The sequence below is a fragment of the Melozone crissalis genome, unplaced genomic scaffold (genome assembly GCF_028551555.1).
Source record: "Melozone crissalis strain CALT ecotype California unplaced genomic scaffold, PUWL_Pcris_2 ptg000068l_1, whole genome shotgun sequence".
NCBI lineage: Eukaryota > Metazoa > Chordata > Aves > Passeriformes > Passerellidae > Melozone > Melozone crissalis.
In genome coordinates, this window is record NW_026535846.1 from 7729742 (window position 1) to 7751875 (window position 22134).

Here is a 22134-nt window from a genome sequence, read left to right on the forward strand (position 1 = left end):
CTAACAAAGGAGCCTTGGTGCTCATCAGCCAAACCTTGCTGTAGTGAGAAGCAAGAAGCAGCACTGTGAGTGCACTCGGTCTGCAGCTCCTCCTAGACTGCAGAGGTAAGGAGCTTGAGCATCTCTGTAAGTGCTGTGGTGAGGGAAGCTGGGCTGGTTAGAGCTCAGAATTACCCTGCAATAGAAGTCCCTCTTCATTTTATACCAGTGTCCTGGTGGAACATGCAACAGGACTACCAGCAAAGCCCTTAATCAACATAAAAATCCTACAAAGCTTGCACAAACCTTTGCAAGTGTGTGAACACCAGCTTATGAAATAAACAGGGAAGAGCTTTCCTTCCCAAACGAAATTGTTTAGCCTTCACAAAAGCTAAAAATGCAGACATTAGTTCTATTGAGGAAGAGATGAAGCCCATGTGTGGAGGGTGCTGCTGGGCTGTACTGGGAGGAGTGCTGAGGAGGAAAGGCAGGCTCTGAATACACACTCAGTTTGCAAAGTAAGCTCTCTGTATTCATCCGAGAATGTCTGCAGTATGGAGTTCATCTGGTATAAATAAAGTACAAAATTTTACAATGTCTTAATCATTATTTTAACAAAAATACTAAAAACTGAGTAAAAACTGAAACCAAAGTGGGAAGGGAGACTATCAGCCACAAGGGATCTCCATAAACATTTGTATAGAAATTGGATAGTAAAAACACTTTCTCTGTACAATAAACTGCTCCTCCTGGCATCTCCCTGTGGGACAGACAGCAGCAGCACTGGGGGACACAAGGACACAGGGTGGGGGCTGCCCCAGGGAGTGGGCCAGGCTGAAGAGGCTGTGTCCATCCACAGTGATGTCTCCCTCCTGATCAGGCTCAAGTGCCACAGGTCAGTAGCGTCCAAATGGGTTGTTGTTCTGCTGTGTCTGTGTATCTGTTGAGGTCAAGACAGAGTTAAAACAGTCACAAGGTTTAGTTCAGAAAAGAGATTCCCCTCCCCACATCACCAGGGCAGTGTCAGGAGTGTCACAGGCCATGAGAAGGAAAATATAACCAGTATAAAATCTAACCAGTGTGGTACTCCCTGTGCTGCAGATCTGCCTGAGCCTTTGAGCAGCAGCACAGCCAGGATCCCACATTCTTTCAGGAAGAGAGAGATATATTTTAGTCCTGATCCTGAAGTTTCCAGGGAAAATCTCTCCATCCCTCTTGGAAGACCATAACAAAGCCCTGAAAGGTGGCAAGCAGCTGGGAAGATGAGTTTATGGATTCATTATTTCTGATTTTGAAAGAAAGTCAGCTCTATAAAATTAGACAATTTCTGCTGCTGAGCTAGCTAGTGTCACTCATCCTAAAGCACTCCCAGAAACCAAAGGTTTCAGAGAAAATATCCCTGGCTTCCTGTCAGTATCTCCATACAGGCCCAAAGGATTTCCAGATGGCACAAAGGCAGGAAACATGGTAAAGATACATGGTAAAGAACTTTCAAACTGCTGGGACTGCTGTTTTGTGATTTACAGTGCTCACAGTATTCAGTATTGTCTGATACATAAAATTATGTTGTTCTTTCTCCTGAACATAAACATCAGCCTGTGTGGCCCTAAGCCACTAAAGTAAAAGGAGCTGAATGTAACCTGGCTGGCCTGCTGCCTTCTCAACTCTTCTGGACATTCAGGGATACCCTGGAGCCTCCTAAGGCATATCCTGGGTCCAGAACACCCTTGTCCCCTTCCTGTGCAGGCTGGTCTTGGTTTACCCTCCTGCTTTCCACTCCATCTCTGACACTACAGATGAGAACTCCAGAGGCTTCCAGGGGGAGGTGATGCAAAGCCAAGGAGGCAGCATGGAAGCTGAATGCTGACACAAGGCTGCATGGGACCCACACATCTAGTGCAGATACAACAGCTCCATTTGCTGTGCAGAAAGGCTACAAAAATATGGCTCTTTTGCTGTATTCAGATTCTTATACAAGGTCTTCCTATATTTGAATGTCCCAGCTGAGATCCTTTGGCACAGACTTATCATTTGTGAATCAGGCTAGTGGGAAGCTCAGCACATTAAAACCTGGTTTGGGGAGGTTTTTGGCCACAAGGACTCAGAATTTTCCATCAGGGAACAAGTATAAGCACAGTTTCCAAGTCCCCCACTCCACACATTACCAGATCTGGCACAGTCTCACTCTCAGTGCAAAATAAAACAAAAAAAACTATCAACTGTGCTGTCCATTTCTGAGCATTTTCATAGCATTTCTGCCATTTTTACAGCAGAAAAACCAGTGAGGTGACAGAAGACAATGACAGAAGGCAATTCAGAAGGGAACAGCATAGAACCTGAATTCTGTATTGTGATCCTCCAGCCAGTAATTCAATACAGATTATAGGAATACAGTGCCAGACTGAAAAACATCTATGCCACTACCCTGCTGTGACCACCACAAACACAGCAAGTGTGAAGCTACACTTTCTAGAGCACTCCTCCTGCCTCCAAGAAGTCTTGCCTGGCTCACAACACGACCACAGTGTCTCTGGGTCATGCACCAAGTGACTGCTCCAGGATTACAGCCTCCCTATGCCCCTCAGAGGTCACCTGCAGCAGAGAAAATACCCTCAGATGATTTTAAAGCTGCACACTGGATCCCTTCAGGAAAGCTGTGCAGCAATCCCTACAAAGGCTCAGCTCCCTTGTCCCTCTGCAGGCAGCAGGAGGAAGGTCTGGAAGGTTGTTCACAACCTGGCAAGCACTGCCCTCCCTGCTGCTGTGCCCCCTTGGGCTGGTAGCTCTAAGTCCTGATGCCACTTCCCTGCCAGCATAATTTATGTCCTCAGACAGACAGTCTGGCTCAGCCTCGCTTCTCTACACCAGAGTACCTGCAATAGAAAACAGCAGGGAGGAGACTAGCAACAGGATCAAGAACACTCAGGCTTACTGGAAAGCTGCTGCTGAAGCTGTCGAACCAGAGCAGCTGTTTGCTGCTGCTGCTGTGTCTGCTGAAGGCCCTGGCGCTGGAACTGCAAAGAGAGAAACACAGTTATAGGCACAGCCCCTGGCTGGCAGGCTCAGCACTCACACAGGCCCTGGCAAGCTCAGGGAGGGAGAAGGGGGGGTGCAGGTGGAGCAGTGCTGGATGTGTGTGGACTGTCCCTGTGCCTCAGGGAACACTCACAATGGGCTGCTGGGGGGGCAGAGCCTGCATCCCCAGCCCCGGGGGCTGGCCCTGCGCCTGGGGCTGAGGCACTGTGGACACCTGGGGCTGCTGCTGGGGCTGGGGCTGCGCTGCCTGGGGCTGCTGCTGCTGCTGCTGCTGCTGCTGTTGTTGTTGCTGCTGCTGTTGCTGCTGCTGCTGTGAAGACAAAAGAGAAGGGACCGTCAGGGCAACACACACGGCACCGGGGCACAGCGAGGGCTTAAGGAGGAAATGTTCCATGTGTTCCATGGAGTGAAACACCTCATGCACCATTTTCCTAACAGGTACCTAAATTACTCAAATTTCACCAGGACTCCACCCCAGCCTGAGAAAGGGCAAGAAATACAGAGACAGCAACAAAGTTTCAGATTACAATAGATTACAATATTGACAGATGACCGGAAGAGAACTCCAAGTCCACTGGTCATTACTAGGAGCAAACCAGGTGCAAGAATAGAAAACTAAGGACTCAAAAAGCTGGCTTGCTTCATCTTTTGCCTCCTGGTTAAGATCAGCAATAATGAATAATGAGTATTTGCCTGACTCATTCTCAGATTCTCTTCAGAGGTAGCAACAGAGCTCCTATAATCTCCTTACACAATCCACTCCAGGTCAGCTCCTACTACTGGAGTTTTCCCTAATCTCTACCCTGAATTTCACATGTTGTGTTTTAAGGCAATTTCTGGTCCTACAGCCTAGAGATAAAAAGAGATAAGGGTTTTTTTCCTTTATTTTTAAGATAAAAAATATGGAGACGTATCTCTCCTGTCGTCTTTGTCTCTCTAATGCAACACATCCAGCTATTTCAGATTTTCCTTCTCAGTCATGTCCCCCAACTCTTCAATCTATCTTGCTGTCCTTCCCTGCCACTCATGACAGCTGGTGTTACACTTCAATAAAAGGATGTGGATAAAACTGGATTCAGTGCTCAAAACCAAATGTTTACAGAATTAGTTATGCTGAGAAGAATATTCAGTGTGTTGGAGTCAGAACATACCCAGAAATCTCAAGGTTTTTCATTTCTCCTAATTTCCAGACAATTCTCCCATCTGTCAAAGCAATTTTTAACTCTCTAGATAAAAAAAAAATTCCTAGCAGAAATAAAAAAATATTAATGTTATCATAAGAAACCCAACGTGGTGATGGTAGGTACAGCTCCAGTCACTGGCTCAAAAGGACAAGGTTCAAACCCTGAGCAGGCTCAGAGAACAAACAAAAACACAATCAGGAGAAGGAACAGTGTCTTATGAAAGAAGGTTAGAAAACCCTGACCTTTGGAAGCTGCAAGTGCTCCCTAGGAATGTACATCGGGCAAATAACAGTGAGAAAGAACAGCCAGTAAACAGGACACAGTGGACAATAATAATTCATACAAGAACCAGTCATGAACACATTGGATCAAGAATTCAGTGGATCAAGGATTCAAATTCAAAGGGAGTGAGTTTCTAGAACAGCATTCCCACTTATATCAGTTTGGTCACAGGTTCCTGACATGGATGCTGCAACCTGGATACACAAGAAAGCAGATGACTGACTAAATGGGCCAGGATACCAATTTCATGTCCTACCTTCCTGCAGCAGCTGTCTACCAACCCACATAAGACAAATCAAAAGGCCACCCATCCTTTCCACAGGCCACTGCATGATGGAAGTCAGCTCCAGCACCAGGCACACCTCAGGTAACAAAGCAGGAGTCCCAGTCATGGGATAGCTTGGGCACTCCACCTTTGTGGGTTTTTTGAGCAACCAAGCAAAGTCAGCTAAAAGCTGAAGGTATACATGAAGTTACTGAGCTAGGAGAAGTGTTAGCATTTTGTCTGAGGCATGTTCTTCTAAATATGAGTGATGGAGAATGCTAAAGGAAACTCAAAGTGAATAGTCAGGGGGTGCTACTTATCAAAAGGACTAAAAGCTGCTGACCATGCCAGAGGCAGTTCTCTTGTCCAGTGCAAGGCAGCAATTCTCAGATCCTGCTGACTGCAGCTCTCTGCAGGAACCACTCTCACTCAGGCCACTCTCTGAACAAAAAGACTCAGCACTCTGTGCCAGGTAAAGTCTCCCCATATTCCACAGGTTTGCTAGGCCTTGTCATAAGGCATTGGATTCACCAATTAAAATAACTGTGTTTCTCTGACTATAATTTCTATAATTCTATCATTCCTAGAAATGTATCTTTATTTCATGTAAGAATTTAATGCTCCTAAGATCATAATGCAAATCCATGGAATACTCATGTCTGTTGACTCATGCTTTGTGATCTTCTTTGAACCTAGAGAGCTGGGTCTAACAGTTGGCTTTGGATCAGTTTTTCACCATCTGCTGTAAGAAATGGAGTACATGAACTGATTCATGCCAGATTTTTTGCCAATGGAAACTAACCAATGCTTATTTTGATCTTGAGAAATGCAGATATGCCCCTAAAGATGATCTTGCACAACTTTCCTGCTCTTTCATGGACAGGGGGCTTTTCACTTTGTTTCTAGCTCCTGCCACACTTGTACAACAGCAAACTTTCTGCACAATCTACTGGCTCAGCTGGAGCAGGAAGAGGTGGGACACAGGCCAGAGGACTGAACAGACTTTTAGCTCATGCTGGGTGGCTGGCACAAGGCAGTGCAGCAGGAATCTCCATCAGGAGTGGCCAGCTCTAAGGAAGGGAGAACTGCCTAACAAAATACCACAGACAGCCTCCAACAGAGTGACATCCTTCCTGACACAGAAGGGCAGAGGTAAGCAGCACTGAGCAAGCCTCCTCCAGCTCCAGCAGCCTTCCTCCTGTCAGCAACCACTCACCCTCAGCATCTGTTGTTGCTGCTGCTGCCTCAGGTACTGCTGCTGCTGTTGGTCAGGAAGGATCTGGCTGGGTCGAATTCCTGACGGGACTCCCTGGGGACCCAAATGGTTCATCCCACTCATCATGGGGGTCTGCTGTATTGACTGATGAGGAAACCTGCAGGAGGAAAGGACAAGCTCATGGAGTAAAGGATTCACAGGCAGCCAGTTTTCTTTAATCCAAACACAACTTCTGACATCAACAGACAGCCCAAAGAGCCCCCTGCAATCCATGCTGTCTCTGCAGAAAAGTGAGGGACACAAGGGCCTCTCGAGGGTTTAATACAACCTAGAAGCCCTAAATAACAGTCATCACCCCACTGTTCTGCATGGCTTTCCTGCTGCATTTATGCCTGCTCAGGAACAATGGAAATCTCAGATTTAGCCCTTTGGTGATATGCTGGTTAGATTTAAAACCAAAACGATGACTTTCCCAGGTAACTTTTCCTCATACTTTTCTATGCCATCTTTCTCTGGCTAGTAACACAGTCTCCTGCCTACAACCAGCATTTCCAAATTTCATCCCATCTCTCTGTTTCTTCCCTGGACAGAAAGCTAGATAAAGATGTTTCTCTGAGGAAGCAACAGGGAGAACCCTGGAGAACAGGGTTTTCACAGTTTGCTGTTAAAGTTGTGCAAGCAGAGCAGGGAAACATTTAACAAAACAGAGATAACTAACATCCCATAGGGCAGGAGGTACCTCTGTGTGTTGCCCAAGGTGTGTCCATAGCCAGGGGCCTGCTGGTGCACGTAGCCACTTGGTCTCTGCTGCATCTGTCTAACAGGATCCACTAGAGCAGGATTAGAGCTGGGGTGGGAATTCTGATAGGGCTGACCAGAATAGGTAGGAGGTACCATTGTGCCTGACTGGGAGGGGTGCTGCTGAAGGCCTATGTGGGAGACATAAGGAGTGTAACCCTGGAATGAAACAAAAAAGCCTTTTTTAGTCACAGGGTGAAAAGGAATACAGAACATAGGAGATCAGCTTCCTGTAAATACTGTCACAGGGAAGCTCATTAGGGAGAAGAGCCAAGAGCTTTCAGGCTTTAGCAGCAAGAACAAAGCTGCTGCCCTGTGCTGGAGCCAGACTCCAGCCCTACCTGCAGTCACTGCCACTTACCTGGGAGGGCTGCAGTGCTCCATAAGACGGGGTTGGAGCCATTTGGCGCACGGGCTGCTGGCCCATAATGCCCTGGCCCTGCTGGAAGGCAAGAGAGAAGTGCTTTTTCCAACATCTGCAAAGGGCAGGAACACTGCTGCTCTCTTTTCAGCAGCTCCCACTAAACCAAAGAGGTTTCACTGCTTAACCTACGAGATTGCTGCACAGCAGGCACATGCTCATGACTTCTGTTTCACCCTGACCTGGGACAAACAGACCACTAAAAAACCTGCCACCCCCAGGCAGAACATGCCCCTCTCATTCCCCAGAGGCCACTCTATGACAACCTCTTTCAACTGTTAGTGAAATAGGCCCACAAAGCAGGCACAAGAAACAACATATTTCCATAGCAGATACAGAGTTGGGCAGTCCTGGCTGAAAGGGACAGCACCAAACAGCCTGGCCATGCTGTACTGTGGAGTCAGCAACAGCAAGAGTGCAGCTCTGACTTACCAACTTTGCTTGCAGCTGCTGCCTCAGGATCTGTCCTTGGGACACTGGAGGCTGCTGCCTGTACACTGGCTTGTAGGAGGGGTCAATGCCCATCATGCTGCCCATCCCTGGAGGCAGCACACCACTGTAGGGAGGGCGACTCTGGACCAGCTTTCCCAGTGGCACGCGGACTGGTCTGTAGGATGTGTCCAGGCGAGGGCCACCTGCACGAGGAAGAGAAACAGGCAGAGCAGTCACAGCTACTGCTGCACCTCATAGCTCCAGAATGACTGCTCATCACTGTACCTACACATGCCAGGCAAAAGGAGAAAGTGCAGGGACCTGCATAGGACCATCTTACTAAAAAAGGTTCCCAAAGGGGTAAAATATTTTTGGCTCTCTGGTGCACCTACCTGCTGGAAGAGGCTGATTCTGGGCATAGAGACCCACTGGTGATTGCCCATATGCCAGCCTTGACATGGTGCCTCCTGACTGGTGATGCAAGAGATCAGTAGGCATGCCAACTCCATATGAAACCCCTCGGCTAGGGCCCAACACAAAGTCCTGCAAAGACAAAGCAGTAAGAAAGATCAATGTGCACTGGGAATTCATGCATGGAGGAAGACTATTAAAAGGTTGAAAAGTCCACAGGAGGAAGCCAAGGATGTTATCTGAGCTGGGCAGACTCCTTTCCTCCCATCAGGGATTAAGAAAGTATTTGCCTTGCCCCAAGCTACAGAGAGCAGGATAAAGCTCCAGTACTCCCAGCTGAGAGGAAACACATCACATCTTCACCATAACACCACTCTCAGGCTCCTCAGGAAGCCTCTAGGGAGTGTTCTGTGACTAGGAGTGGTGGACATGGGACATCCAGAGCTGCTGGACCCTCCATTACCTCAGTTTTGCTGGCAGATTGGTTGCGTTTCTTGGTTTTGCTCTGTTTTTTCTTGCGTTCCTCAGTGGAGGCGGCAGGATTGGAGCTTGTTTTATCAGCCTTGGCTGGTTCTGCACTTTTCTTCTCTGGCTCTAAAGCCACAGGTGTAGGAGGCTCTTCCTCTTCAGGGGGTAGTGGCAAAGGCTCCAGGTAGTAACTGCGGGGTTTGGGTTTCAGGTGTGTGTGATACAGGAGGAGCCTCTGCTGCTCCTCAAACCTGGACACCTTGCGATCCACCCGCACTGTCCCAAACCATCCCCAGGAGAGAGGGGCCGAGTGCTTCAAACCCTCAAAAAGATCCCAAGGAGAAATCTTCTGCTTTGTAGAGACTTGCAAACCCTTTAAAGCAAAAGAGATAAGAACCTTCAAGTCCCTGTTGTTGCTCCTGTGAGGGTACGTGTAACTCTGTCCTTTCTTCAGGCTCTATTCCAGATCTCTCAGTAAACAGTCTGAGTCCTTGCTAATGGTCCCTGCTCCTCCAGGTGGCAAAGCAGTCATTTCTAAAAGCCTTCATCAACAACTGTCTAGTCCCCTTCAGTCCATCTCTGCCAGCCTCCTGCACACTGGCTCTGCCATTAACTTACGTGACAGGGATTATGTGTTTCTCTTTACACTTCATATAACCATAAATACAAACCCCAAATTTAGTTAACATCTCAGGTCACAGCAGCATGCTATCACCAAGCATTAACACCCCAGCTCTGCCCTTTTTGGACATGGTTATGTGCCAGCTTGTCTGCGTGCAGCCAGCCACTTCAGGCTCGTCAGGGAATGAGGCACTGCATACAGATGCCTCCCAAGCTGTGCAGACTCAAGGCATCAGAGGACAAGGTGACACCTGCACTCAGGAGCTGTGATACAGACAAAAATGCTTCACTTACCTCCTTCTTGAAGATGGAATCAAAGCCAGCTATTTTATTGCCCTTCGTGTCAATGAGGGATCCCTGAGGTTCACAGGTGATGACATCTCGGGTCTGCTTGGGAAGTGGCAGTAGCTGTCTCACCTTCTCCAGGCTGTCAGACTGACGGTCCCCCAGCTCCTTCTGCACAAGTGGAACAAAGAGGACTTGAACTTTTCAGGAAAAACCATCCAAAGCCCACCTATGCCTCTTCTCGTTTTGGTCTCCATCCCTGCATTACTTCTCACCATTGCACCCTTCAGGCCCACAGAGTCACAGGAGTCACCCTCACTACTTCAGCTAAACAGCAGAAACAGGACAGGCAGTGTCTATGAGACACAGGTGAATCTGCATAGCTGAACAACCACAACACAGCATGCTCTGGTCCCCATACAGGGCCTGGTATCCCTCACCCTGAGTTTCTTGACCAGATTCATGTATGCCCGCTTGTTCTCCTCCATGCTGCCCTGAGAGATGCTGGACATATCAGCAGCCAGGGTGCCATTGATGAGAACACTCAGCATGTCCAGCACGGTGGTGAAGAGCTCACTGTAGGGCAGAGCAGAAAGGTCAGTCGCCTGAAAAACTGATAAACAGCTTCTGCCATCATTGCAACACCAAACACTATTAAATTGTCAAGACTTCCCCCACATTCTGAAGTGTCAGTCTTCAAAATAACCTCCCACACTAATCTTCCTTTTCCTTATACACTACACTTGAGTTTTACTCCCACATGAATTAGGTGCAGTACAGAGATTAAGATTGGACTCCTCTGTATCCATTCAGCACCTCTAAAAAGCAGACTCAGCTCTCCCCTGTGCATCTCTCTGCATCTGGAAAGCCAAGTTTGTTCTGAATATGGCAGAGTGCACTCAGCTATCAGGACCTAAGTTGTAGCCTGCTATTACTCCAAAGCCTCTTTCACCTGTCACTTCTGACAGATCATCTAGAGAAACAACCAGCTCACATAAGAAACAGGGCCATGCTAACTGCCTTCCCTGGGAAGTGTATAGACCAGAAGTCAGACTGTGAGTTACTTGTTTGACTGCATGTCCACAGTGCCACTGCTGATGATGTCCAGGAGAAGCACGGCCCATTCAGTTGTCTGCTGTGTGCTGCGTTGGACTGTGTCAAACATTCCTCCCACCTGGCAGAGAAAGGGTAAGTTTAGTCACAAGGACACCAAGAAACACTGAGATTTTGAAGTGAGAAAGGAGCTTAAATCAGGGTTTAAAGGAGCTTAATTCCTACTGAGAGCTGAGGGAGACTGCTGTCAGCAGCCAAACCTCAGATGCAAGTAGCAGTTCTGTGGGCTGCAAAGGCATTCAAAGGGAAAGGCACATCTACAAAAGAGACCAAGTCTGGATTTCATCCTGATGAAACAGAGCAAGGGAGTTTATTCATGCACCCTGTCCTACTCAGGGCCCAAGACCTAGAAGCAGCACAAGTGTCTCTCCTACTTCCTTGCCTCAGGACATATATAGACCCTCCAGTGTGTGCTGTTCCAAAGGAAAAGGCAGACAACTCTTCACCCCAGATGGTTAAGCTCTTTTTCTGCAACTGCTCACCAAATTCAGCCGCAGTTTCAAGGCCTCATGCATCAGCTGCTTGGCTTTGCAGTCATCTTGGTACTGATCTTCTCGCCAATTTGTAACAATCTAAGAAATACAGAAGAGAGGACAGACCTCACCAGCTGTATGCTGAAGCTTAGAGAGAGCAGCTTGTACCATTCACTGTCTGGTGACTCAGAAATGGTCAGCTCAAGCTCCCTATATCAAACAGGGTAAGACAAGCAGCACCCTGAGGCCATGCTCCAGAGCCTGTCTGCTGGAGGGGCAAGCTCCTGAGGGAAGTGAGGGGAGAAACAAGACCCCTACCTGCTGGACCTGACTGTACAGAGAGGTGAGGAGGCCTTCCCGCTGCTCATCCTGACCTTTCAAGCATGTCAGCACCAGTGACAGAAATGGCTGCTGGCTCAGGAGGGACATACTGTGAGAGAACAGAGAAGGAGCTATGCTGCCAGGCTGGGACCAGCACAGCAAACACTGCCTGCCTTTCCCCTGGACTCACCTCTTCTGCTTCTGGCGGTCCCGCTCTTTGCGGGATGATGACCCTAAATGTTGTCCTTTCTCCAGCTCTTCTCCAGCAGCTTTCAGCACGTGGCCCTGCACTGATGTTGGAAGCTTGGCAATCAGAGGGGCCACCAGCCACACTCCTGATCTCTCCAGGGAGCTGTGACAAACAGGAGAGGAAAGCTGTTTGCAATGCAATTTAACATTCAGACCTGTCTACAAGAGAGCTGCGTGCTGGCTCTACACCTACCTGAGGATGGGTTTGGATTTGTTGCTGGCGGGTGTAGCACTTGTTGAGCTACTGATATTGTTGATTCCATTACCAGTACAGCTAGCAGAGCTGGTCTCTGCTGACTGCTGGAATACCTCAATGGTGGCCTTGGCTATGTTTTCTAACAAGGAGTTCATCTCCTGCAGGTAGGGAAGAAAAAGATAGTCAAGTCCTTCTCTGAGAGCACCTATGGCTTCCACATTTCAACTCAGTACAAACTCAGTTTGCCAACTTCCCCATGGCTGCTGCTCCTGGGGTCTCAGACTCATTGCTTCCTTCTCATGCTTGGCTTTCACAGCCTGACTCCCTCACTGTTTACTTTCTCCTTACCCCCACTTCTGCCAGGCCACCTCCCCACCAACTCACAAGCAGCCACTTCATCCTCCCCTGTATGATCCCCTCTGAGCAGAAACTCACATTGCTTGCTGTCTGTTTAATCATGAGCTGCAGCTCCAGCGAGGATTGCCTCATGGTCCACTGGTCCAAATTCTGTAACACACACACACATACACACTTCACATAATGCCTTATCTCAGTTCAGACTATACCAACCCACACCCTCAAGGTGCCACCATAATGAGTGTCAGACCCCTCAGAGGGCTGCAATTACATGAGGCAATTAGTAGGACACTCAGATTCTGCCAGCAGCTGCACCTGTAAGATGCGTTTAATCCTCTGCCGCTGAGGATTTTCTCCCTCCTCATTGTCCAGGAGCCGGTGTGGGTAACAAATCAGCTGCATCAGCCTCTGGGCCTGGGTGCTGCTCAGGACAGGATCCTGCAAGTCATTGCTGTCTTCACAGAGGGACTTCAGACATCGTTCTCCTACCCACTCCTGCAAGACGAAGGCAGAGTCAGCACAGTCAAACTGATGTCTGATTCCAAACCAACGCCCCTGCTTTCAGTCTCAGAGAGATGCATGGAACACATCAAAATCATAAAAGCCTTATTACTATGCAGTTATGCCTGATAATCATTTCTCTTCATGAACTGTACTATCCTGATTCAGCAGGCGTCAGGCACAGCACAGTAATCAGAACAGAGGAAACAAACTTTGACAAGTCAGCAGTAATGAAATACAGTAGTTGCTCTTTCTTTTGAGAAAATATTGGTGTGATTTAACAGTATACAGTCACTACCATGTCCTGGCTCCCTTAACACTGCCACTTGGGTTCAGAAGATCAGAAGGGATCACTTAAAATTGTTTGGTCTATTTCCAGCACAACAAAGCTCTGGAGCTGTCCTAAGTTAGTTACTCAGGGTTGCAGCTAGCACTAAACCAGAACATGTCTTGGGGAAAAGCACACACCTTAATTCTCAAATAGTAAAGGAAAACACACTGCCAAACTTAGTAAAAACCAATTACTTTACTTCTCAGACTCTGGAAAGGAAAATGACTGACTGGATGCAAGCCCCTTATAAAGTCACATATTATGAGAAGGTAGACAGAAAACTATTATTGTCAGCCTCTTGATTTCAGTTGATGCTCCCTAAATGCATGGTAATAATAAGGGCAGCAGTTTCCAAACATGAGGTAGGTACTTCACTCAATTTACAGTTAACCTGCAGCATTTGTTAGTGCAGAAATTCTTCATACTTAAAATTAGGCACATTCATTGAATTAAAATCAACAGAGGACTGCTATATAAGCACTTCTGCATCTGCAGAGGAAGCCTGATCAGAGCATTGTTCCACTGAGAAGTGACAACAAAAGAAAAGATGAGGATCCAGTTCATTATGCACAGGTGCTGACGCTACGCCTAGAAAGCTGGAAAGACCCTTCAGCAGTGGGTAGCAAACTAAGCACTGAAGCACAAAGACTGAAAAGGTCAAAACACTGGTTTGAAATCCTTGTGAAACCACAGCCTAGATCATTATCTTCATTCCAGATGAAGTTTGCACATGAGATGTGGTGACCTCTCCACTGCCTATTACATTTCCCCCTTCAGTCTTGCTACATCACAATGTCTTAATAATAATCTTCTCTTTCTTGCCTAGGTAATACACATTTCCTTGGGAAGACTTTTTATCATTTGCTCAGCTTCTTACAAGAACTCAGACTTCATTTCCAATCCACTTTATTGGTATAAAGATGAATGAAAGACATGCTGGAGGGAAGGGGACATCCAGAGAGATATCTGGACAGGTTTGAGAGGTGGGCACTGAACAGGCTGCCCAGAGAACCTGTGGATGCCCCATCCTTGGGAGTGTTTAGGATAAGTTCGATAGGGCCCTGAGCAACTTGGAATAGTGAAAGTGGCCTTGCTTATGATCTTTAAGGTCCATTCCAGCCCAAACAGTTCTAGTAGTCTATAAAAAAACTTTAAATTAATTATAATCTGCTCCTTTTCCTAATCCTCTCACAATGAAGTCTATTATAAAATATACACCTGAACCTGAGACAGAGAAATCACAACCTACAATTTAAGGCAATGATAGTGCAAGTTCACTGCTCACAGAAGAGGTGCTAATATTAAACACAGCATTTTACCAGCCCTTTACAGCTGCAGGAAGCCTGCAGAAGCTCTGGCACAAATTGATGGTAACTCATGGGTGTCTGCTGGAATGTTCACTTCTACATAACCCGTGCTGCCAACAACTGGTATGAGCAGTGATACTTTGATCAGCAAGGGAATATCTACTTCTGGAAATGCTACAGTCAGGTTTCAGTGACATCAAGAAGGTTGAATTTATATTTAAAAATAGGTGGTTCCAATTCCTTTTTGGTAAGGTGGTAAAATTGCTATGCAGTCAGCCAATTAATAAACAATAGCATGAGGACAACACACAGCACCAATGGTGGGTGTGCACATTAGTAATATAAAATACAGGTTTCAGATTGTAACACCACATCTTCCCTGCTGAGAGAATAAACTTATAACTGAGGCTAAGGATACCTTTCAACATCCATTTTCATACAGCATGGCCACTCTACTCTGCAACATTATTAGCCAGGCTTCAGCTCCTCAAGTGTCAATTTTCCACAAAGGAATAGAAATACTGGTGCTGTCATATTAGGCTAAGCAAAAGGCTTTTGTTGTCATTGTTTTAATTAACTAAACAGGGCAATGCAAAGCCCAGGGATACATTAACAACCTAGCTGCAAGCAACACTCAGGCTGCATCCTGAAAGACACCATTTATCATTTTAATAAACCATCTGTCTGTCTTTCTTGTGCTGATCTTCTTTGCCTTCAGCACACATCTCAGCTTAGCACTCCAGCACTCCCCTCCTTGGACAGGAGCCCTGTTCTGTTGCCAAAGCAAAGGGGATGCAGTCCCTGCGCACTGCAACACCTAATTCCTGAGCACTGCTTGTCTCTGTGTTTTGCTAACAGTGAGCAATCCTCAGTATTGTCACATGACAGAAACACTGCAGGTTCTTCACTGATCTTTCAAAGAAATACGTGCCAAATCCAACCTGAAGAAAGGCATGTGAGATATATCTGTATGCAGAAGGGATAAGGACACACCTAGAGATAGGACAGACTCACCTGTTGACATATACTCCTCAGCACATACTTGGCATAAATATCCAAGCTGGCTGTTTCTACAGTGACTACCCGACCACCAGCCTTCCTGGTGCCCAGCTCATCATCCATGAGATCATCAACCCCTCCCGGGTGGGAAAAGCCAGAGCCTTTCAGTTCTGCATCTCCTAAAAGGAAAGCACAAGTGTTACACAACAACTCTAGCCACAAAGGCTGACTCAAAAAACATCGTGAGATTCTGTAAACTCTCCCTGTGATCAGTGACTTCTCTGCAGCCAACAGACTCAAAGCATGTTTACAGCTACAGACACGCCACATTCACCAGAACAGATCTCTGGCCTTCTGCACAGCCAACATGAACAGTGCCTTTCTCTCACTCCCCTGAAAAACATGGTTATAGGTTCAGGCTCACACAGGTACACACCCAGAACAAAGACAGCCTTCAGCACTGCAAAGACTGCTCCATCCACAATACGATTCTGGGAAGCTGCCAGCAAGTGACGGTCACAGGAAGAGCGGATTCCCACAGTTGGTTTGTCTGCAAAGAGGACAAAGGGGAAAGGCAATACTCAGCACAGAGAAAGGCACGGGCTCAGAGCTGCCTGAATTATGTGCCAGCAAGTACCATAAAATCCAGCTCAGAGAATCCTGAGGCCAGTTCCTTTCCTAACTGCAACATGGGGCCCATTTAATTAAGTTTCAAGAAGCATAGTGCCAATCACATTGTGACAACTGAACCATGAAATCCAAATGGGGTGCAGAGCCTGTGTCATGAACTCCAAGCTCCAACAGTACCCTAGACCTAAAACACAAGCTGGATTTAGAAATCTGAGCTATCAGGATACTGGTGAGAAGCCAAGAACAGAGCTTCCTGGAATGTTTCCATCATCACACAAAAAAGAAGTGCTGTAAAACAGCAGCTTCTGGCACCAAGTTAAGAGGCTATACAAAGCTCAAGACACAAAAGAAGAAGTGATCATTACTCTAATGGCTTAGTGACAGCAAGGCCACCTCTACTGGCTGGTTTCCTGCCTCCAAAAACCTTCTCCCCAATGCATGGCTACCAGGGAGTGACATAAATGGAAGGACACTGTTCTTTGTCCTATGAAGAAAGTGCATCAGGCTTTGCCTGCTTTATTCAAAGCAAGCAGGTTATGATCTCTAACCATAAGGTCTCATATCTCTCTTCTTGGAGTGCAAGAGCCTTAGTACTTCCACAATAAAGAAAGGCTTTAAGTTCATTCACTTACTGCCATCTTGCTGGCATGGGTTCAGCTGTGGAGTCTTAAACAGATGGAGTAAAATCCGGCAGGTCAGACGTGCTCCTGGTTCTGAGTCCTGCTCACTGCAGGCTATGTAAAGAAAAGAGACAACTGAGATTTCTTAAGCACCAGGACAGCTGACTCTCAATCCAAAAGCTATTCACAGTGCACTGCCCTGGAGCAGACAGCTGAGAAGCTGCAGCAGCCTTATTGTATTTACAAATATGGAGCATGTGCAGCAATTAACATGCAAGCAAGCAAACCCTTCAGTATTATCCCCAGTGACATGCACTGCTTTCTGCTTGCTCCATTCTTCCAGCTTCACCCTGTCAGGAGTCTGGATACTGCAATCCCCAGAGCAGAGATAGGAAGGCTGGTGGCAGAATAAGGCAGTGGCACAGGTGCTGTAAGCCCAGCTGGCTGTTTTAGCCAAAATGCTAAGCTGAACATTATTATCAGGGGGAGGCATACTGCTGGAGTTCAGAGTTGAGTACAATGGTCACAGTGAGGCTGATAACAGCTCCCCATGTTTACTTAAGCTTGTACACAAACTCGAGAGAGCAGGGCAGTGAAAAACCTTAGCACAAGCAGTTTTTGATAGAAATCAAAAGCCTCAAATTTCTCTAAGCGCCATAAAGTATAAAAGAAGTATTAGAGGCATGTTTCACAACTACAGAGTTCACCAAGTATGCATTAAGCACAGGCCTTTGGGCCAGGACTGAGAGCACAGGCCTTTGGGCCAGGACTGAGAGTCAGACAGGTTTGTGCAGGGATGCACTTACCAGCATTGAGGAGTGAGGGGATAGCAGCACAGCGAATCAGGTCCTCCAGCAGCAGGCACTGCCGGGCAATGAGAATGGCAACAAAGGTGGCCAAGGAATCATGGAAAGATAAGTCACTGACCTGAAAGAGAGGAGATCAGCCAGTGATCCTAACAGCCTCTACCTCATTCCCTCTGTCAGCAATTCCTAGGAGCTGGGTGGCAGAAGGGCCCTTAACCCCTGGTCAATGTCCATGGTCTGCCCAGGCTGCAACAAACACCAACAGCAGCCCCTGGCATTCAAAGCCTTTTCCCTGCCCTCAGAAGACAAGGCCTCCATCCCTTGTTCACTTTTGCCTTCTCCCAAGGGATCCCTCCACTCCTGCTTCAATTCCTTTTCCCCTTTTGAATGTTTGCACTTGCATCAACATTGCAGAGGAGATCATTGAAGCCACAGGTCCCATTATTGGAGGAACAGCACAAAGCTTTGAGCACACCCAGCCACTCGGCACTTAGAGACTTGCAGTAGCCAGTTAGCTCAGCACACAGGATAGCAATGTCGTTCACCCTGTTAAATAAATAATGAAAAAAGCAGAGGGTCAGCTTTGCTACTCATGCATGCCATCAGATCAGTGATTTTCTAAGGGACCCCCGCCTTGGCTCCTCCTTCTCCACATCCCACGACAGCCAAGATATGGCCACTGGTTTCCTTACCCTCACCTAAAAAATTTACTTTCTCAGTAGAGCCATGAAAGCTCTGCCTCTCACCTGTCAGGATCGTGGTGTCCCACACACACGTGCATCAGTGCATTACAGACAAAGCTGTAGCGATTGGCTGGGTTCTCATTGAGGCTCTTGCCCAGGTTAGTGTATGTAAAGTTATGTGCAGATGGATTTTCAATAGTGTCAATCATGAACTCTGGTTCCCACAACATGTTGGAGTCAGATGGCTCAACATTGCAATAGATTGTGTTCTTCACCTTGGAGCAGAAGTCACTAAACAGGACAGAAAAACAATTAGGAACACAAAAAGCTACATGGCCACTGAATTCTGGTGAGCAAAGGCAAACCCTCTCTGGGAAAGAACATGCTGAAACCCAAGATCTCTGTGTACCAATAAAGATCAATACATTTGTTATTTCCTATTCATTCCATGCTTGCATTCTAAGACATGTTGAACATTCAGTTTATTTTCCACATCAACTAGAATTTTACAAAATTTCTATCAGTACTCCTCTTCTGCAGGGAGGAGACTCAGTTTCTCATACATCATTTGAAACCTCTGGTAAATTTATCCACTCACCCTCCTTTGGGTCTAAATCCACCACACACTTTTTAGAGTTTGCTGCCCCAAACCACAAGGGACAGTTTTCCCATGACATAGACAGGGACCTAATGATGCTCTTTGCTCTGTTCTCCATTCCTTTCCAAACAAGGAATTTCTCAGGAGCAATACCATCAAACAAGATCAAAAGCAAAGTTTAAGTCAAGGTGCTATAGTGGGCAGTACCCACTGCACCTCAGCTGCATCAGACTCACCTAAAGAGCTCCCCAAATTTACTTTTGAGGTGACTGCAGGAGGTATAGAGGTCATAGAGATAGGCCAGGATACAGCGCTCTGCTGAGGAGCCATCCGAGCGGTTCATGCCGTGTTTCACCACCCCACACAGACTGCAGAGAGACAAAGCACAGTGAGCTGAACACTCAGGCACCAAACAGCTGCCTTGTAGGAAGGACATAGATGTCCAGGCCCTTATGAACCCCAGCATATATATTTCCTTACACACAGAGAGGGGAGAGGCCCTTACCCTTCGAAGACCTGAGCCATCTGGTCCTGGTTCAGGATAAGGCAGGAGTGGTAGTGCCGCAGCACAGCCACGATGCACAGGCACAAGCTGGTGGTATAGCTGCCAACAAGGTCGGAGGATTTCAACAGCAGTTCTGCCTCCACCACGCTCAGTTCATTCAGCAACTGCACCCAATGACAGAAAAACCCTTCAACAGCCACAGGGGTAAGGGATGGTCAGAAAGGGAGGAGGCACACCAAACCCACAGCCTATAGGATCTGCCAGGAAAGGCACTGCCAGGCACAATCTGCTTAGGGATGCGCCCCAGAACAGCTGGCAAAATGTCTCAGGCAGTAAAAGGGGCTGTCAGGGCTTGGGTATCAGAGGGTAATTGTGATATGGCCACAGGCAGTTTTAAGCAGCTTGTTTGGTAGTTCTATTCTGCATTAAGTTTCACTCTGATCTTTTCCAGGCTAACAGCCACAATTCCATCAGCTAGGCTTCAAGAGACACCTGGTACAGGCTGCAGAAACAGCAACAGGATTTTAGCAGGATCCAGAAGGCAGCTTGAGCTGCCATGTGCCAAGGATCTTTCCAGGGGAGCAAGGCAGGCAAGGTGCCAGGGACTGACAATCCCCTTCTCACTCAGAACAAGGCCCTGCTGCAACCAGGGACAGAGATGCAAGTCCTTTGGAAACAAGCCTAAAGCCTTTGGAAGAATAATCCTCAGAATAGAACATGCAAGACTATCTGCCACAGACAACCTTTTCCTGACAGCTGCAGCCCAGAAGCATCACAATGGCCATATAATCTGACCACCTCCATGACACAGGTCAGAGGGTCCCCAGGGATGACCAGAGCAGGCCAACTATCAGAGCACAGATCTGCTGCCTCTCAGGACAAACCCCTCTGCAGGGAGCATCTGAGCACACTGCCCTTACCTGGATGGCAAAGTCGATCAGACCACTGATATTGAGTGAATACTCCATCAAGTCAAATATGAACTGCACATGCTGCACCAGAGGCAGGTGGTAGGACATTCCCAAAGCAAAGCTGGTGATCTGTTCCAAGACATTACGAGATACCTGCAAACACAGACAACACTGAGTCCCTCAGCAGGCTCATCTCCTTCCAGGAAGCTGCTCTCAGTAATACAAAGAGATTCAGTCAGGCCCCAAGAAGGACAGCAGTATTCAAATTTTCATACCTGAGATGTGACTTGGTGCTGATCAAAGTGAGAAAGGTGCTGGAACTTTGCAAAGATATCTTCAGCTGTTGGGAATGCTTCTGGCTTGCTCTTTTTCCTCTTCTGGCCTTCCTCTCCACCTACCAAAGTTGAAAACATCAAAAACAGTATTAGCTGCTTTCCTCACCAGAGGAATAAACATCAGTCATCAGCTTATGACAGTTCCCCAGCAAGATCAGCCCCTGTGATGAAGCATAGGCAAAAGGCCTGAGTCCTAGACCTTAGGTTGATTAAGGACTATCTTTAATTAAAAAAAAAAAAAAAAAAAAAGAAGTTAAGGAATCCCTAACCTAAGAATGGCAGTAGGGCATACACCAAGTTTATCCCAAATGGAAGTACTCCTTGGAGTATCCTTCTGCCTTGATTTGGAACACACCTATTCTCTGATGAGAAAAGGCATTCTGGACTGGAGATGCTCAGCCACAAAAGTTTCTTTGTCAGAGCACTCCACATTTTAAAGCATCATCTTTTCACCACATTTTAAGTTGCCTTTAAGGCATCAGACTAAGAAAGAAAAACTGTAGCCAGTTTCTCTGCTGTTGAACATCAGACACTTTCTGTTGATTTTGACCCAGCTATCTAAATTTCCTATCCTACACATTTAGCACATGCCTGAAGTGTAACAGAATGATACATTTAGTGAAGTCTTTGCCAAATATGCATTGGCAAAGTATTTTCTGCTTCTTGTACAAGGATCCGAATGCAAGAATAAACAAAATAATATATGGAAAGCCAAAGCTTTGGCCAGGGTCTCACTCTGAACATTGTATGACCCAATTCTCTTCTGAAGGCAAGTTAATTAAACATATTACCAGCAGGAAACCAATTGTCTTACTTGCTGGTTAGTATGTTTGAAAACAGAGCACCATTCCAGACTCATTCACTGGTACCTCTTACCAGACACTGTAGATTGAGTAAAATCCTTTCACTGTGAGACTCCAGACAAGGGAATCAGCCAACTGGAAAGATGCTCTTACTTCAGAAAGGAGTGTCTCCAGCTCTACTAACCTGTCTCTGCAGTGCTCTTTCTGTTTAAGACTTTTAGAATGTCTTTGGTTATTTTCTTGATGGTATGGCGAGCGTCGTCCCGTTGTTTTCCAACCCCAAAAAGAACCACCAGCCTTTGGTTACACTCATGACTGCATGACTCCTCCTGGGGACCCAAAAGAGACAACTGCATTAGCAACTACAAGGCTGAATGCTTTAATCTTGTTCCACATCTGCATCTCTGAAAGAAAAAGAAAACTTTCATCTCAGAAGCTTCTCTGGAGTAAACAAGGAGGCATCCAGAAAAGCAGAACTACTCCTTAGCCAGGCACAGCAGGGAGAGACAGCAGCCTCATGACAAGGACAAGAGCAGGTCCTGTACCTGAGGAATAGGGAAGTGTGTTGCATACTGGATGTGCCGAGGCTGGTCATATAGGGATGCTAGCATTCCTTCCACAGACTTATCCTTCAGCAGAGTCTTTCCTTCCTTTTCAGGATCTGGCTTTTCAGGGGAAGGGCTGGCTTTAGATTCACAATGCATTGGTGGAGAAAACATCTGGGGAGACATAAGAACAAGAAAATGTAGTTAGGAAACATGGTCATGCAACAGTAAAGATTGCTGAAGGAATGTACTTCTGCTCAGGCCTAAAAAGGAGTAGGAAAAGGAAGGGCTGGAAAACCAGCCAGTTCTTAAAGCAAAAACCAAGGTAATGTGCCAAGAGACTATTCCTATTTTTGCTTCTGGTCCATGTTGTATATTAGGTTAAACACAAGAGGAAATAACACAATAGGAGTAAAAAATTCATAGCTTAGAGTTTTGGAACAGCCCCTTCCA

The 22134-nt window shown here is 46.8% G+C and overlaps 1 protein-coding gene across 4 annotated transcripts in view; it reads right to left on the reverse strand.

Annotated features, from left to right (window-relative positions):
- Positions 1-438: 438 nt before the first annotated feature.
- Positions 439-22134, reverse strand: part of MED12 (mediator complex subunit 12) — a 34826-nt gene continuing 13130 nt past the window's right edge. Inside the window, exons 15-44 of one of the 4 annotated variants that reach the window (XM_054289420.1) lie at positions 21682-21855; positions 21321-21465; positions 20274-20392; positions 20008-20151; positions 19088-19251; positions 18819-18950; positions 18048-18275; positions 17703-17847; positions 17302-17422; positions 16508-16609; positions 15682-15795; positions 15261-15424; positions 12423-12602; positions 12186-12257; positions 11748-11908; positions 11496-11657; positions 11303-11414; positions 10994-11083; positions 10463-10572; positions 9839-9974; positions 9408-9569; positions 8488-8865; positions 8006-8156; positions 7614-7816; positions 7122-7202; positions 6702-6919; positions 5963-6119; positions 3149-3307; positions 2912-2993; positions 439-919 (exon numbers count right to left, since the gene is read on the reverse strand). In XM_054289420.1, coding sequence (XP_054145395.1) covers positions 876-919; positions 2912-2993; positions 3149-3307; positions 5963-6119; positions 6702-6919; positions 7122-7202; positions 7614-7816; positions 8006-8156; positions 8488-8865; positions 9408-9569; positions 9839-9974; positions 10463-10572; positions 10994-11083; positions 11303-11414; positions 11496-11657; positions 11748-11908; positions 12186-12257; positions 12423-12602; positions 15261-15424; positions 15682-15795; positions 16508-16609; positions 17302-17422; positions 17703-17847; positions 18048-18275; positions 18819-18950; positions 19088-19251; positions 20008-20151; positions 20274-20392; positions 21321-21465; positions 21682-21855 — 4410 coding nt within the window. In that variant the 3' untranslated portion in view covers positions 439-875. Of the gene's footprint in view, positions 920-2911; positions 2994-3148; positions 3326-5962; positions 6120-6701; positions 6920-7121; positions 7203-7613; positions 7817-8005; positions 8157-8487; positions 8866-9407; positions 9570-9838; positions 9975-10462; positions 10573-10993; positions 11084-11302; positions 11415-11495; positions 11658-11747; positions 11909-12185; positions 12258-12422; positions 12603-15260; positions 15425-15681; positions 15796-16507; positions 16610-17301; positions 17423-17702; positions 17848-18047; positions 18276-18818; positions 18951-19087; positions 19252-20007; positions 20152-20273; positions 20393-21320; positions 21466-21681; positions 21856-22134 lie in introns of all 4 variants that reach the window. The other 3 variants (XM_054289419.1, XM_054289418.1, XM_054289421.1) reach the window with 3 other exon arrangements.